Here is a 17,107-nt window from a genome sequence, read left to right on the forward strand (position 1 = left end):
GCGGGCGGGGCCGGGGAGGGAGCGGGCGGGGTGAGAAGGATCCTAACCCTGAAGAAGCCGGCGGCTGCGCTGCGCAGGGTACTGACCGACTGGAAGGCCCCGACCCGAGGCCCAGAGGGAAACCAGGGAGCCCAGGCCCTGCAGCCCAGGCCATGCCTCCTTCATCTTGATTTTCTCGGTCCCGCGGTGACCTCCTATGACCCACGGAAGACCCTCCTGGTCCTCCTCTCACTCCTTCCCCACCTCCGAGTCCTCGCATCCAGCCAAGATCTCTCCCCTGCGTAGCAGCCGCTGGACATCTCTACTCTGACATTCTCGGGCCCTTCAAACTCACCCTGTTCCAAATGACCTCAGCCATCCCCAGCCTGCCTCTCCTTCTCCCTCCAGGGTGTCAGCCCTGGCCCTGCCACCTTCCAGGGGCTCTAGCCAGAAACCTGGCCACTTCTGTAGATGCCACCTCTTCCTTTAGTAACTTGCATCCAGTCTTTCCACGAGGTCCTGGAAAATTTGCCTACTTCTCTCCACTGTCACCGCTATCATCACCAAGTTTAAGTCACCACTATACCTCCCACTGGACTGCTTCCTGCAGCTGAAGAGCTCTGACATCCAGATCTCACCCCATCAACCTCCCTTCAAACATCAACCACATGACCAGATCTGAGTTTTCTTGTCTTTTCTTTTTGTTATGGAGTTCAGGCTCTTGTTGCCCAGGCTGGAGTGCAATAGTGCAGTCTCTGTCGGCTCACTGCAACCGCCTCCTGGGTTCAAGCAATTCTGCTGCCTTAGCCTCCGGAGTAGCTGGGACTATAGGCATGCACCACCATGCCCAGCTAATTTTGTATTTTTAGTAGAGACAGGGTTTATCCATGTTGGTCAGGCTGGTCTTGAACTCCTGACCTCAGGCGATCTGCCACTTCAGCCTCCCAAAGTGCTGCGATAACAGGTGTGAGCCACCTCCCCAGCCCAGATCCGAGTTCTCTGCAGACACACCCTCAGTGACCAGAACCTTCCACACTAGTCCACAACCAGGAAAAACTAGCAGTGGCAGTCTTGGGAACTGCTAATCCAGGATATCTAGTGTACCTTCACAAGCCTTTCTGGTCCAGCTTCTTTGACCCTGGACTCCTGTGTGCGCCTTGGCTCTCGTCCAACAGGCCCCAGCCAGACTGGTCATATCAGGATACCCTTGACATCTCTGCCTGGTAAACTCCTATTCAACCTTCAAAACTCAGCCTCATATTACCTCCTCCATGAAGCCGTCCTGATCCCCAGATGCTCTGTTTCTCAGCACCTAGCTCATTCTGCCAGCACCTAAGTTAACAGACCCAGGGCCTAGGTCTCAGCATGGAGCTTCAGCCAGCCCAGGGAAGGAACCGGAATAGGCATGAGATGCTGGGTAAGTCTGCCCTGTCTGGGCCTCAGGTCCAGAAAACAAAGGATTTAGACAAAGTCCAAGTTTGGACTTGATGATGCCACTTATGGGAAAGGCCTGGCCTGGTGAGGAACAGAGAGGGCCATGGCCTGGTGAGGAGAGAAGTGGGTCAAGGCCCATTTCCTACAAGACATGGAAACACCACCTCAGGCAACTGGAATTGGGCCCTGAGAGAAGTGGCCAGGTGGGTGGAGAGAGGACAAGGCCTGGGAGCTCAGTGGCTTCAGAGAGGAGAGGCCTGCACTGAGGCACAGGGCCCGGTGATGCATGGCCAGGGTAGATATGGGGTGTGGCCATCTGCTTCCCTACAGAACCAAATAAACGTTATGGAAGAGAAGTCAAGCGGTGGCCTGGCCTAAGGGACCCCCTCAGTGAGTGCCAGCCCGTCTCTGAGCCGGGTTCCCAGGCCTGTCCTGTCTGGGGGGTCTGACTGGGGCCTAAGGGACCCCTCAGTGAGTGCCAGCCTGTCTCTGAGCCAGGGTCCCGGGGCCTGTGCTATCTGGGGAGTGCGGCTGGGGCCTAAGGGACCCCTCAGTGAGTGCCAGCCTGTCTCTGAGATGGGTTCCCGGGCCTATGCTGACTGTCTGGGGAGTCTGGCTGGGGCCTCTGGAGGCAGAATCCCTTGCCCTGCCCCGTCTTGGACACATGCACAGACACAGACAACAGTGGCTTCTTTACTCCCTAAAGTCCTCTTTTCTCCACAGAATATTTACAAACAGGGATGGGGTGGGGGCCACTTCTGCCACCAAATAAGGGGCTAGGGAGGGGGGGCAGTGCTAAGATGCGCCTCTGCGCAGAGAGAGTTCCTGAGGAGGGCCCAGTATGACCCGGGTGCGCTGAGGGGCCCAGGTGGTTCCAAGCTTGTCCACAGCCAGGCAGCAGCGGCCCCCACGGCTCAAGCCAGGTCGGCAGTGGGTGAGCCCAGCTGCTTGGAGGCCAGAAGCAGGCGCGTGGCTGCGCTCTCAGACTCCGCCTGCAGCCGCCGATTGCTGTGTCTCAGGCTCCGCACCTCCTCCTCCAGGGCTGCCCTGTCTGCCTTCTCCTGGGGTGGCCGGGGAGACAGGAGTCAGAGCTGCCAGCCCCTTTCTGGGGACAGCCCTGTAACACCCTCCAAGCCCAGCCCACCCCTCACCTTCTGCAGGTCCTCCTGCAGCTTCCTGAGCATGGACTCCAAGTGAGAGACCTTCTCTGAGAGGCTCCCAGGCTCTGGCCTGAGGACATGGGGGTCAAGACTCAGCAGGGCCAAGGCAGGGAGCAGCGCACGGGATGACTCCCAGCCCCACCTAACGAGGCCACAGAGCCTGGGACAGAGCTCCACCCAGCGGACAGGCATGAAGGGGGTCACATGGGCAGGTAAAGCAGCTGTTGGGGGTTGAGGAGCTTACTCAGAATCAGACTTTGGAGTTCCCTTAGGGTCTCCGCTCTCTGGGATGGGCTGTCCTGTGGGGACAGAGGGATTGGGTGGGCAGGTCAGAAACGGGGAGAGAGTACCACCCAGGCTTACTGCAGCACCTGGTGGCCTCACCCTCTCGGGACAGCGACTCCAGGATGGTGTTACAAGTGGAGGCGATCTCCGAGATGGACTGCCACTCGTCCTCCAGGGTCTCACTGCCCGCCTCTGACATGACTGTGGGCAGGAGGAGCAGGCTGAGCTGGGGGAGCCAGGGAGCACCCCCTGCCTCCTCCCATGCCCTGCTGACTCCAGACTCACTCCTGCTAATGGAGTTCCGCAGAGACAAGGTACGTGGCAGAAAGGAGGCCCTCAGCTCTGGGGCCGGGTTCCCCTTGTCCTCAGAGCCACTGGGACTGCCTGGCCCATCCTGTGCGAAGGAAGTGGATATAGATTCAGTGACGCCCACTGTCACCACTATGCCATTGGGATCCAGAGCCTGGTTTCTGCTCACCTGGGTCAGGGGTGTCTCACTGTCAGTGCTGGGTACTGATGGCTTGGCCGTGGTGGCCAGGAGGAGGTCCGGGGTGGTGTTGGGCAGGACTGGGGCCTCATCTGACAGGGAGCTGGGGAGAGCGGGGGTGGCTTAGAACGGGAAGCCGCTTTCACAGAGGCCTGGAGGAAAGGGAAGGCCAAGAGCATACACCTGCGTGGTGACAGAGAGTTCTGGCTGTGCAGGAACTCAGTCCTCTCCTCCGCCAGATCCCCAGGCCCTGGAGGGCTGCTGCCATCTTGGAGGCACAGGTGCAGCAGCTGCCTTGTGGTGGGCAGCAGGGTCACCCCCTCGGCCTCATCCTGCACAGGCTCTGGGGCCCCCCGCCGGCTGGGCTCCTGCAGAGACAGCGTGTACAGCTCCGAAAAACTCCTGGGGGGGGAGGGTCAGGGTCAGGCAGGACTTCCCCAGCATCCTGCAGCACCAGCCCCACCCCCAGCCCCTGCCAGGCTCACTTCCAAGAGCAGGAGAGCTTCCCAGCCTTCTGACAACAGTGAAAAATGCCTGGTTACTGGCCATTTTTCCAGATCATGTTTCAAATTCTAGTGCTGCCCTTGTATATCCCAAGCAAATCACTCTGAACATCAATTTCTCTGTCTGTGAAATGGGGATAATAGTACAAACCTCAGTGTGCTGTGAGGATGTAAATAGCATACATAAACTGCTTAAATCCCAAAACTACCGTATGGAGCCAAATCCAGCCCGTGCCTTTTCCTTTTCTTTTCTAAAGCAGATGTGTCATCTTCTGTACTTCAAGCTAAGTGTGGATTTTACTTTTCTTTTTTTGAGATGGAGTTTCACTCTTGTCGCCCAGGGTGGAGTGCAACAGAGCAATTTCAGCTCACTGCAATCTCCTTTGCCTCACAGGTTCAAGCAATTCTCCTGCCTTAGCCGCCCGAGTAGCTGGGATTACAGGTGCCCACCATCATGCCCAGCTGATTTTTGTATTTTTAGTAGAGATGGGGTTTCACCATGTTGGCCAAGCTGGTCTCAAACTCCTGACCTCAGATAATCCACCTGCCTTGGCCTCCCAAAGTGGTGAGATTACAGGCGTGAGCCACTGCACCCGGCCCAGATTTTCCTTTTTTTTTTTTTTTTTTTTTTGAGACAGAGCTTGCTCTCTTGCCCAGGCTGGAGTGCAGTGGCGCAATCTCAGCTCACTCATTGCAACCTCTGCCTCCCGGGTTCTAGCAATTCTCCTGTCTTAGCCTCCTGAGTAACTGGGATTACAGGCCTGGGCCACCATGCCCGGCTAATTTTTGTATTTTTAGCAGAGACAGGGTTTCACCATCTTTGTCAGGCTGGTCTCAAACTCCTGACCTCGTGATCCACCCACCTCATCCTACCAAAGTGTTGGGATTACAGGCGTGAGCCACCGCACCCGGCCTGGATTTTACATTTTTAACTAGTGGGAAAAAAAAGAATATTTCATGATGATTGAAAATCATATAAAACCAAATTTCAGGCCGGGCGCGGTGGCTCACGCCTATAATCCCAGCACTTTGGGAGGCCGAGGCGGGTGGATCACGAGGTCAAGAGATCGAGACCATCCTGGTCAACATGGTGAAACCCCGTCTCTATTAAAAATACAAAAAAATTAGCTGGGCATGGTGGTGCATGCCTGTAGTCCCAGCTACTCGGGAGGCTGAGGTACGAGAATTGCTTGAACCCAGGATGTGGAGGTTGCGGTGAGCCGAAATCGCGCCATTGCACTCCCACTCCAGCCTGGGTAACAAGAGCAAAACTCCATCTCAAAAAAAAAACAAAAAAAAAAAACCAAATTTCAGTGTCTGTAAAGTTTTAGTGGGACACAAGCACATTTATTCATTTACCTATAACAAAATAGCTGTGGCAGAGACCAGATGGTCCAGAAAGGCTAAAATATTTATTATATGGCCATTTACAGAAAATGTTTGCCTACCCCTGGCTTAGCACAGTAAGTTATCAATACTGTGTATGTGGCCGGTCACAGTGGCTCACGCTTGTAATCCCAACACTTTGGGAGGCCAAGGCAGCTGGATCGCCTGAGGTGAGGAGTTCAAGACCAGCCTGGCCAACATGGTGAAACCCCGTCTCTGCTAAAAATACAAAAAACTAGCTGGGCATGGTGGCACACACCTGTAATCTCAGCTACTCAGGAGGCTGAGGCAGGGGAATTGCTTGAACCTGGGAGGTGGAGGTCGCAGTGAGCCGCGATCACACCACTCCACTCCAGCCTGGATGAAAGTGAGACTCCCTCTCAAAAAAAAAAAAAAAAAAAAAATACTGTGTATGTGTATGGTGCAGAGGTGGGTGGGGTGGGTGGGTGTTAACACTTAAAAAAAAAAAGCTAGTGGGGGTTGCTATTTGATCTTATGAGCAGTGGGAGCAACGCCCTTAACTAGTCCCATTGTACCTATGAAGAAAGAGGTTCAGGCAGGGCTCACACCTGTAATCCCAGCACTTTGGGATCACCTGAAGTTAGGATTTGAGATCAGCCTGGCCAACGTGGTGAAACCCTTTCTCTACTAAAAATATAAAAAATTAGCCAGGAGTGGTGGTGCGTGCCTGTAATCCCAGCTACTGGGGAGGCTGAGGCAGGAAAATCGGGGAGGCAGAGATTGCAGTGAGCCGAGATCACCGCATTGCACTCCAGCCTGGGCAACAAGAACAAAACTTCGTCTCAATTTAAAAAAAAAAGAAAGAAAAGAAAGAGGTTCAGGCGGGCTAAGAGACGAGAGAGTCTTTGCAGAAGAAAGGCATCCACATGGGGTTCCTGAAACTGATGACGGCGACGCGGGACACACAAACTGCGCGGTGGCCAGCTGCCTGCCCTCCCACCTTCCCGCGTCCCCGGCACCCTGACCTGCGGGGCCGGCCGCTCTCGTCGGGGGGCAGGACGGTGACGCAGACCTTGGGCGCCGAGCGCAGTAGCTGGGCAGCGGCCTCTGGCCGGAGGCTGGGCAGCGTCTGGCCGCACACCCGCAGCAGGCGCGCCCCGGGCCGCAGCCCCGCCGTCTCCGCGAACGTGAAGCGCTCCACATGCGTGACGAAGCCCTCGGAGTCCACCTCGAAGCCCAAGCGGCCTTGACCTTCGCGGGGCAGCGCCAGCTCGCGGGTCTCGCAGCCACGGCTCACCAGCTGCGGTGGGGTGGGGGGGGGGAGTGGGCGGAGCTGCCTGGAGGTGGGGCCGCCCCAGCGCCCGCCCCCTAGACTGCGTCCCCGGCCGCCCCCAGCGTTCCACAGCCTCTGAGGGCCGCGCATGGCCCTGCCCGAAGGATGAGAACCAGAAGACGCTTGCCCGAGGGCACCAGCCCTGGCACTGCCAAGCCCCGGGGCTGGCTCTGCCCTCCTGGACTTTCCCTTCCGCGGCGGGAGGGGGATCCAAAGCAGGCTCTGCCCCGGCGCGCGCAGGGGCCGCAGTCTCCCGCTCAGGCTCACCTGCAGGCGCGCCACCACCTCGCCCACTGCTTGGCCGGGGGACCCGTCGAAGCGCAGTGTGATCGCCTCCCCGCGGCCGTGGTACAGGTCCAGCTGCTGGTCGGAGAAGGTCCAGGCCAGCACGTCGCGACAGGCGCAGTTGAACACTACGCGGCCGTCGCGCGGCGCAACCAGCACCAGAGCCTCGGCCGAGATGCCCAGCAGGCAGGGCACCTCGGCGCCTTCGGGGCCGCCCGCCTGAGCCCCGGCGGCGACCCGCGCCCCGGGCGCCGCGCGCACGCCCCACACCAGTGAGCCCGCTGCCTGCAGCTCCGCGCCTGGGGCCCGAGGGACCGCCCGGCGCCTCCCACCCAGGGAGGGCAGGCCGAAGCGTGAAGCCGAGTCCAGCGACGTAGTGGTCACCTCGTTGGTGGCCAGGTCCTGCAGGTACTGCTGGCGGGTGCGCGTGGCCATGGCGTGGAACTGGCGCGCGTGGCCGGCCGCCTGTTCGCCATTCAGCGCCTTGGCCAGCAGGAAGGCCCGGAAGTCGGCGTTGGCCACAAATGGGCCTCCACCAGCAGGCAGAGCTGGTCCAAAGGCCGGGGTGTCCTGGGTGCGGCTCACGGCCACCCTGTGGGGAAGGAGGCAGTAGTGAGGGGCAGCAGGACAGCATGTCCACGGGAAACCTGGGACCACCTAGGTGCCCACCTGTAGGAGGTGTGGGGGGTGCAGGGTGCATGTGCCCGCACCACTAGGAACACGTGTTGGAAGTGTGAGCGGATGGTGGTGGGGCAGAAAGGCTTGCTGCCAGGCTCCTGGAACACGATGGTCACAATGTCGTTGCCGATGTGGCGCTTCCGCAGGAGCTGGGGGTTGGGCAGTAGGGTGTCGTGAGGGCCTTCTGTCCCCCAAACCCCTCCTCATTCAGGCAGAACAAAGCTGAGAAGCCAGTGGCTCCCCACTGCCCCTGTTGAAGACCTAGGGTGTTTGTCTTTGGGAAGGGGCCACCAGAGGGATGGGTTGTTGGGCCAAAAGAGGTCCAGCCAAAGCTCCAATGTCACCGACCATGCAGGGCCCTCCACGGTTCCCAGAAGCCCCTCCCCTACGCCGGTCCCTCTCACACCTGCTGCTGGTTATTAGGGGTGTAAGGCAGCATTGTGGACACGTGGAACATGATCTCGTGGTCCTGGTACGTGGTGTAGAGAGAGTGCGTGCCTGTGGAATCCACTGTGGCCAGGGAGTTGGGGACACAGAGGGAGAAAACAAGGGAAATCTGAGTTTCTTGAACCTGCCATCCCTGTCTGCACACAGGAACCTCTGTGCCCCAAACAGCAGGTGGACAACCACTCATGCCACCGGCCAATGCCCCAGCCATGAGATTCAGGTGCCTCAGCCCAGAGTGTCCCTCCTCCCTTCCCTCCACAGGCTCCAGCCCCATGCCAGAGTGAATGGGGGTCAGGATGGGAGAGTTGAAATAGAATGATGACAGCCTGGGGGCAGTGGCTCATGCCTGTAATCCCAGCACTTTGGGAGGCCAAGGCAGGTGGATAACCTGAGGTCAGGAGTTTGAGACCAGCCTGACTAATGTGATGAAACCCCGTCTCTACTAAAAATACAAAAAAATTAGCCAGGCGTAGTAGCAAGCGTCTATAATCCCAACTACTCAGGAAGCTGAGGCAGGAGAATCGCTTGAACCTGGCAGGCAGAGGTTGCAGTGAGCCGAGATGTCACCAGCACTCCAGCAGCCTGGGCAACAGGGTGAGACTCGGTCTCAGAATGAAAAAAAAAGAAAAAAAAGAAATAGAATTGGCCAGGTGCAGTGGCTCTCACCTGTAATCCCTGCACTTTGGGAGGCCGAGGCAGGGGGATCACCTGAGGTCAGGAGTTCAAGACTAGCCTGGCCAACATGAGGAAACCCCGTCTCTACTAAAAATACAAAAATAAGCCGGGCATGGTGACACGTGCCTGTAATCCCTGCTACTCGGAAGGCTGAGGCAGGAGAATCGCTCAAACCTGGGAGGCAGAGGTTGCAGTGAGCCAAGATGGCCTCATTGCACTCCAGCCTGGGCAACAGAGCAAGACTCCGTCTAAAAAGAAAAAAAAAGGAAAGAAAGAGAATAAAGACAGAAATGAGAAGTAGTCTTAGAGAGAGGCCAGGGTCAGGTGTCCTAGGAGAACCAGGCGTTGCTCCAGGCCCAAACGTGTGGCATGCTGGGAGAGTGAAAGGCAGGCAGGGGGTGCTTGGTACACCTCCCAGGGTCCCTGGGGCTCCTTCCACCAGGGAGGCAGGGGCGCCTCTCTTCCATAAGACTGAGCCGCTGGAATGTGTTTGGTGGAGGGGTAGTACCCCCAAACCACTTTAGCACCAGCTCACGCAGTAGGGTACTTGGGCTTTGAGGGACAGTCCCAGCCCCTCCTCTCAGCCCATAGCTTGGCCCTCACAGCCCTGACTCAAGATTCTCAGCTCACCCAAAGAACTCTCCAGCCCCCAGCCCAGGACTGTACGCTCACCCCTTTAGCACAGATCTGCTCCCACCCCTCATACCCCTGGGCCTCACTTTTGGTGTCCAGCTGGGCCCGGTAACTCTCAAAGCCTTTGAGCCGCACCACGTTGCCCAGCAAGGTGAGGAACTGCATGAAGGCCGGTCCCGCCTCCTGGTTGTTGTACATCTCCTCCTCCGAGCCCTGGCCTGCCCGGCAGTAGAGGATGCCCACCTTGCGCTGGAAGCTGAGCTGGGGGTGGGAGGCAGAAGGCATAGGCCTCAGTCCCCTGCAGCCCCACCCCACCAGGTCGTAGGGAATAGATGCGACGCTGCCCTGGGGGCTGCGCTGCCTTGATGTGTGGCCCTGAGCACCAGCCCTCTCTGAGCCACTTGTGTCCTTGCCTGTCAGGTGGGTATAGTCTGTTGTGCTCCTAGTGCTTGGGAGGGCACAGGCAGGAAGGGATGGGAGGGGCTGGTTTCCATGTGGCAGTAGAGAAGGTGATTCAGGCTGGAACATAGGCTGAAGCCACTTTAAGAAATGGCCGCAATCAGAAAGGACCCTTCCGATAAACATACACATTGCCATCCTCCTTATCTCAAGGCTGGACTGTCCTTTCCACCCCCGAGTCCAAGGCAACCCCACCCTAGCCCCTGCAGGCCTTGAGCTAGGCACCACCTCTGCCCCCCATGCTCCTGTTTCTTTATCCTCTGCTCCTGGCTCTTCCCTCTGCAGATAACTGGATAACCGTGCCCAGCTTAAGGTGCTCTGAGCCCCTCCAAACAGCACAGGCTCCCCTCCAGCTGTCACATCCCTTTTCCACAACTAAACTTGTCTGCACTCACAGTCCCCACTTCAATTTCATTCCACCAAACCCCCTGCACCCCCACTCCCCATATGGCCCCCAGACGTGTCCTCATCCTGACACCCTCTTGGCCATACTTGGCACTGGGGATAACTGGAAACTCACCTTGCCTAAGGCCCCAGGAACCCCTCCCTCCTCTGCCCGGGCCTCTTCTCCACCTATGCTCCTCCCCTTCCCTGGCTGTAGCAGGGATGACACCCCCATCTCTGCCTCCCACTCAGACCGGCCTACCAAACCCCAGGCCCTTTTCTCCAGCTGCCCGATGTCTCACCTTGCTGTGACTCCCCCACCCTACTCCTCCTCCTTAAAGCACCACTCCTAGGGGTCAAGAAGCTGGAGCATCCTAGCGCGTCACACCTTCCAGACAGCTGCATGACCACCCACTTCCTCCCGGACTGTCACCTCCTCTTCACCTCCACTATCATTACCACTATGTCTAGCCTGGGCAAGTGCAACAGCCTTCTGCCTGCCTCCAGCCCCATCCAGTCTAGTCCCCATGCTGCAGCCAGAGGGCTGCCCCTCTCAGATCGGCACTGGATCCCTCTGTGGCTCCCCAGTGCCCACAGGAACAAATGCCAAGCTTCTCCCCAGACCCTCCCCACAATCCCAACCCCAGCCATGCTGAACTGACTGCCTAATGTGCCATTCTCTCATTCTCCAAGCCTTTCCACAAATTCTTTCTTCGGACCGAAAACACTTGCTTATCCAGGCTTCAGCCATTTTGTGTTCTCCATGCTGGAAAACCCTGGCCAAGGAAGGGCTGTCAGCACTACCCTTGAGTCCCATGGAGCCCTCAACATTCCCCTTTTAGTGTTATCCTGGTCCTGTATTTCTGCAATTCTCTGTGGGTCTCTTTCCCCCACCCAGCTGGGAGCTACTCAAGCAAGCACCTAGTCTAGACCTGTCCCCAGCATTCAGTCTTGGGCCTGGCACCAAGGTGTAAGAATTGTTTGTTGAATGACTGATGGACTGAATGACACAGAGGAGGAGACTCAGCCAGTGGGCAGCTTTCAGCGGGGGAGTGGAGGATGGAAGGAACCGCTCCTGGAAGCTGTGAGCACCACATGTGAGAGGAAACCCAGCACGGGCTGTGGGGGAACTGCAGGACCAGTGGGGTGACACAGACCAGGGCGTCTAAAGCTGTAAAGATCTTTTTAAAATGCAGACTCTGGGCTGAATAACAGTGACTCACTCCTGTTATCCCAGCACTTTGGGAAACCGAGGTGGGGGGATCACCTGAGGTTAGGAGTTTGAGACCAGCCCGGCCAACATGGTGAAACCCTGTCTCTACTATAAATACAAAAATTAGCCAGACATGGTGGTGTGCACCTGTAGTCCCAGCTACTCAGGAAGGTGAGGCAGCAGAATCACTTGAACCCAGGAGGCGGAGGTTGTAGTGAGCTGAGATTGCACCATTGCACTCCAGCCTGGGCAACAGAGCAAGCAAGACTCCATCTCAATATAAATAAATTAATGCAGACTCTGATTCAGATGGTCTGGGGTGGGGCCCCAGAATCTGCATTTCTAGATGATGTGGATGCTGCTGGTCTGCAGAGCTCACTTTGAGAAGCAAGGCTCCAGATGACCTCTGATGCCTTCTCTCTAAAAAGTCAGCTCTCCTGGGGTCACCACCCAGCCCAGGATCAGTGTCAGGGCTAGGGGGTTCGGAGCTGGGCAGGCTGGGTTCAGACTAGGGCCAGCTGTAAGGCTAGGGGCTCCGCAGCCAGCCACTCACCACTTGCTCATCCAGCGTAAGCAGCGTCCGTGGTACCTTGGGTGAAGCTGAGCCCAGGCGCAGGCAGCTGGGGCTCAACCGCGGCGCCACGTGCTCCAGAAGTTTCCTCGGGGACAGACCCCGTGGGGGCCCCGGAGGCAGCGCGTCCTCCGAGATGGTGCCACGGAGGGTCCGGAGCTGAGGAAGGGGTGTAAGGGCACTCAGAATGCATACAGGGTGTTGGGCAGGCAACCCGCGTCCTCATCCCGTGATCCTGGCCCACCTGCGTGGTCCGCACGATGACGCGGTAGCTGTGCAGGGTGCCCCCTCCGCTACCCTCCTTTTCCTCCCGCCGCAGGCTCACTGCCACCGGGCCCAGCGACTCGTCCATCCCGAAGAAGTTCTGGTGTTCTACGGGACCGCACCGGGAACGATTGGTCCCGCCCCCTAGCAGCCCCGCTCCCTCTCAACCAGGCGCAACGCTAAGCCCCGCCCTAGGCTCCATCGCACCACCAAATGCTGACCCTAGACTAAGCCCCGCCCCTCTGTAGCCCCGAGCTCAACACCTAGATCTCAACCCTGACCCAAAGGCGAACCCAGACCCAGGCCTAGACCCACGCGGCCAGCTCCTAGGCCTAAATCCTGCCTTGGGCCCGCCCACCACGCCCCCATTCTCCCTTCCGCGTCCTGGAGCCCTCTCCGCAGCTCTGGTGAGAACAAGGTTCACGGATGCAGGGCTTTGAGGCCTGAGTTTTCACCCCACAGAAATGCCCATAGGAAATCTCTCTGCAGCCCGGCAGGTTCAACTAGATGGAGGATGAACCAGATGGAGGCAGAGGGACCAGCCCTGGCTGGGGGTGAGGGACCAGGGGTTGGCCTTAAGAAGGTGGTTGAAAGTGGGTCCAGGATGACCCAGCTCGGCTCTTGAGCCCTCCTAGGGCCAGGGACTTTACAGGAGATGGACAGTTCATGAGCCCTACTGTGTGCGCTACAGGTGACAGGGATCTCTTCTTCAGCCCCCCTTCTCCCCTCCCTGGAACTGCATTTTCTCACCTTTGCCATAGAAGTACTTGCGGTAGTAGCCAGCACCCAGGTCTGCGTGCTCCAGGCTGTAGGCTGAAGTTCGGTTCTGTGGCTCCTCCAGGATGGAGACAGCCGCATTGGGCAGTGCAGGGGGCACAGGTGGGGATGCTGGTCCACCCAGGCCTAGCTCACCCTCACCCCCGAGCTCACACACAAAGCCAGGTGCCCCGAGCAGCAGGTCCGAGCTGGCAGCCTGGTCCTCAGCTGAAGCCAGGGTCCCAGAGCTGGCCTCCGAGGGGCTCCCCATTACCTGAGACCTCGGAGCCCAATCAAAGAGCAGGCTTTGCACGTCATAGTGGGCAAACCATCGAGGCTCAAGCACTGGCGGGAAGGCAGGCTCTGGTTCCTCTGCTGGCAGCCCCAGCAGTGCCAGCGGGTCTGTGAAGAGCCGGGTTGAAGTGGCAGCAGGGCGGCTGGCCTCTTCGTGGCTGTGAGCACGGGCACGGGGGCTGGCAGGCATGGGGGACTTGGCCTCGCCTGCATCGCTGCCGCTGCGCAGGAGGGGGCCCCGGACTGGCCTCTGCTCAAAGGTGTGAGGTGTCAGCGGGGGCCGTGCTGGCTGGCGCAGCTTGCGTGCAAAGAGGTCATCCGTGGACGCAGGGGCCATTCCCCGCCGAGGGCTCCCCACACCGCCGGCCCACATGGGCATGCTTTGTGGGCCTGACTCTTCGGGGGCTGGGCCGCATTGGCAGGCACGGGTGTTTGGTGGTGCCCAGCCGGCAGGCCGAGGTTGCGGCAACAGTTCCTGCCCTGAAGGAGGAGGGGGCTGTTCAGAGGGGCCGGGGGAGAAAACAGGAACCCAGGCCCCCAGCCTGGTCCTCTACCACCCGTGTTGGCTTCCGGCCCCCTCCGAGACCATCAAAGCTGCTTCCGCTTTCCAGGCCACTTCCTTGTCTGCCTGGGGCTGAGGTTTCCAGCCCCCTCCCCGGCTTAGCTGGGCAGGGCTAGAGGCTACGCTGTTGGGTCTTGGCCCTGAGGGTCCTGGAGCCTAAGCAGCCCTGGGACTGCCAGGGTCCCCCATTTCCCGCCCACACACCTTGGCTTTGGCCTGGGACCAGAGTAAGGGTCCCATCAGGACCTAGCCCAACTGGACAGACGACTTGTATCAGCTGGGACGGGAAATTCAGAGGCCACTGGTGTCTGGGTCCTGCCCACTTAACAAAGGGAGGACGTCCTGTCCCCAGAGACCTTCCTCTCTGCCCCTCCCACTTCCTTCAGGGTCCCTGGAGAGCGGATCACCCAGAGAGGTCTGATCTCTCAGTGCCCTGGCCCTCAAGGCCTCAATACCACAAGGACACATGGGTTCCCAGGGGGCATCAGCAGGGAAGCAGGAATGGCAAAAGGACTTCCTTCAGCACAGGAAGTAGCCCCAACTCTGAGCCCAGCCCTCTGCCGGGCCCCCACATCCTGAGGAAGATACCGGGGTCACACCAGCTGTCATGGGACCAAGTCACCCAGGCCTAAAGGACAGACCAGCTCACCTTCTTGCAGGCAGTTGTGCCCAGGCCTGGGGGCAAAAGGAGTCACAATGACAGGGCTCCTCTGCTGGAACTGGGACCCATAGGAACCTCTGCCTACCTGATCTCACTGATGCAGACAGGGAGGTTTCAACCCCATGTGACAGATGGTCAAATGAGGTCCAGAGAAGACACTCTTGCCTGAAGCAATACATGTCAGAGCTAAGGTTCGAGCCTGGGCCTGTCCATCTCCAGGGCCTAACCAGAGCTGCACCTGCCCACTGCTGTCTGTGTGCGTAGGTGTTGGGGGGTGGGTGTTGGGCTGAGGTTCAAGATCTCACAGGATGCAAGATTGAGACACCCAAAGCCCCGGGGACCTGCTAAGTGCGGAAATGTGACGCCAGAGGCAGGTGCAAAAGGTGGTGTGAGAACTTGAGGGAAGTGACGCCCAGGCCAGCCCTGGATGGAGTAGGCAGTGAGGGCAGGGAGCTGGGGACCCTCCACTGGGGGTACAGGCATCTAATGGTGCATCTTCATGCAGCATCCAGTGACATCATGCAGGGCTGGGCCAGAGCAGGTGGAGGAGGAACTCCATACACTCCTCGCCTGAGGCCTCCAGAACCAAGCAAGGGTCGGCTCCCCAGCCCAGTTGCCTGCTACCTTGATTTCTCCTGAATAAACTCCCATGCTGACCTGAGCCTCTGTTTTCTCATCTCTAAAATGAGGTTAACTGGCCGGGTGCAATGGCTCACGCCTGTTATCCCAGCACTTTGGGAGGCTGAGGTGGGGGATCACCTGAGGTCAGGAGTTGGAGACCAGCCTGGCCAACATGGTGAAACCCTGTCTCTCTAAAAACACAAAAATTAGCTGGGCGTGGTGGTACATGCCTGTAGTCCCAGCTACTCAGGAGGCCGAGGCAGGAGAATCGGTTAAACCTAGGAGGCGGAGGTTGCAGTGAGCCGAGATCACACCACTGAACCCCAGCCTGGGTTCAGAGCGAGACCCTGTCTCAAAAAAAAAAAAAAGACAACCAGGGTTAACTATTTCTGTCCCCTCCAAAGTTTGCTGGGAGACTGAGAAGAGCGAGGTGTGTGTTACTATGCGTGTGTGGCAGGTGTGAACCCTGGCTCCAGGAGCCAGCCTCTGGGCACATGCAGGCTCAGGCCTGAGCTATGGTGTGTGAGGTGTAGGAGCACACGAGGGAGGGGATCTGTGCAAGCCCCACTTCGTGCGGGCTGAGCTCTGCATGCTTGGAAGTGAGCTATGTGCATGTGTGCACCCAGTCTATGGGCTGCCTCTTGCTGTGTGGCCCAGTGCCAAGTCTGGCACTGCCTTGAGGGGTGTTCTTGGGCTCTGCCCCCCACCCTGAAGCTTCACACAGGGTCCATTGAGGCCAGGACATTCCTCCGGGCCTGTGTCACTAGGGGTTGGGGGAAAGGGCCGGCCCCGCCCCCACAGATCCGGAAGGCCTGCCTGCCCCAGGAGGAGGAGTTGGCCACTTCCCAGCACATCTGGAGGTCATGACCCCATTTCTGCTGCCCGGGGGCGCGACAGATGTTTCCTACCAGGCCAGGCCAGGGACTGGGGTGGAGGCTGCCTAAGGAGAAGAGGAGCCCCAGAATAAGGGGGAGCCCCGCACACACTTGCATTGTCGAGGGGGAGGGGGTCACAGTGCCGCCACGAGGAGTCACGAGTCGCAGCCTCCACTCACCGGCTTGCTGGACAGACTAAGCCGTCACGCAGTGAGTAGGAACGGCTTCTCAGAGCCAGGGAACTGAACACATTGAGTTGGAGCCCGTAGGGAAGTTGGGAGGGTGCCGGCAACCAACGTGGCGAGGATCCCCCTCCCACACACATCACCCGGGCCCACCGCTAGGCCATCTCTCCCTGTCTGGCCCGACAGCAGTGCCTCCCGTCCCCAGCTCCCGCCAGTACCTCGGGGGCTCCCGCCCAGCCGCCGCCGCCCGCGCTGGGGTCCCGCTGCCGCTCTCCCGCTACCGCTCCCTGCGCCGGCTCCGCCTGGAGGTGGGGCCGTGGGGGGGGCGGGGCCGCCAAGGGGCGGGGCCAGCCGGGAGCTGTCTGCGGCGGGAAGCGCAGCGGGCGGGGACTCCAGGCCTGGCAGTGGTCAGCCCCACACCGTACTGACTACTTCTTTCCTCGGCTGAGAAAACTGTACTTGCCTTCCAAACCAACCGGCAGGGCTGGCGCCGGCCACCAAGCGTCCAGCTCCCGGACAGCATAGAGCAGGTGCCCAGAGACGGCCACTATTTAGAGCACTTCCAAAGCACTGGGCCCTGGGCAACTGCTCCACTAGCACGCTCTCATTTATTCTGAAAACACCTTAGACAGGTGTCATCTCTACGCCTTGGAGCAACTGAGGTCAGGGAAAGGCTTTGGCCAAGGACAAGCCTGGTTAAATGTAAGAGCCACCAGACCTGGGTCTTTGACCATATGGGGGTGGAAAATAGCAGACAATAACCTTTCAAGCCTTCAGATAAAGGCTTGAAAAGGGAGCAGACCTGAGGGGAAGAGGACTCGGCTCTACCTGGACCCCGCCTTGGTCTGCCCTTGATCTCTATCATACTTCAGCCCCACATCCTTCACCCCTCTGTGTGTTTATCCACCCCAGCTTGGCCGCCTGTTCTATCCTGTACCCATTCCCAGGTAGAAAAAGAAACTGCCAACCAAAATCAAAAATAGTGTTATTAATTCTGATGTCTCCGAAGCACAAAA

At 58.7% G+C, this 17,107-nt stretch overlaps 1 protein-coding gene across 1 annotated transcript; it reads right to left on the reverse strand.

Annotated features, from left to right (window-relative positions):
• Positions 1 to 2,089: 2,089 nt before the first annotated feature.
• On the reverse strand, positions 2,090 to 16,402 carry SIPA1 (signal-induced proliferation-associated 1). The gene is made up of 16 exons (XM_017537442.2): positions 16,310 to 16,402; positions 12,888 to 13,667; positions 12,118 to 12,245; positions 11,856 to 12,032; positions 9,333 to 9,507; positions 7,898 to 8,001; positions 7,483 to 7,640; positions 6,796 to 7,405; positions 6,221 to 6,495; positions 3,529 to 3,747; positions 3,337 to 3,448; positions 3,144 to 3,252; positions 2,958 to 3,059; positions 2,818 to 2,872; positions 2,565 to 2,643; positions 2,090 to 2,474 (listed from the first exon to the last, which is right to left on the reverse strand). Exons 2-16 carry the CDS (start codon positions 13,564 to 13,566, stop codon positions 2,328 to 2,330), a joined length of 3,129 nt encoding a protein of 1,042 aa, XP_017392931.1. The 5' UTR covers positions 13,567 to 13,667; positions 16,310 to 16,402; the 3' UTR covers positions 2,090 to 2,327.
• Between the last annotated feature and the right edge of the window lie 705 nt (positions 16,403 to 17,107).

The sequence above is a fragment of the Cebus imitator genome, unplaced genomic scaffold (assembly GCF_001604975.1).
Source record: "Cebus imitator isolate Cc_AM_T3 unplaced genomic scaffold, Cebus_imitator-1.0 Scaffold102, whole genome shotgun sequence".
Lineage (NCBI taxonomy): Eukaryota > Metazoa > Chordata > Mammalia > Primates > Cebidae > Cebus > Cebus imitator.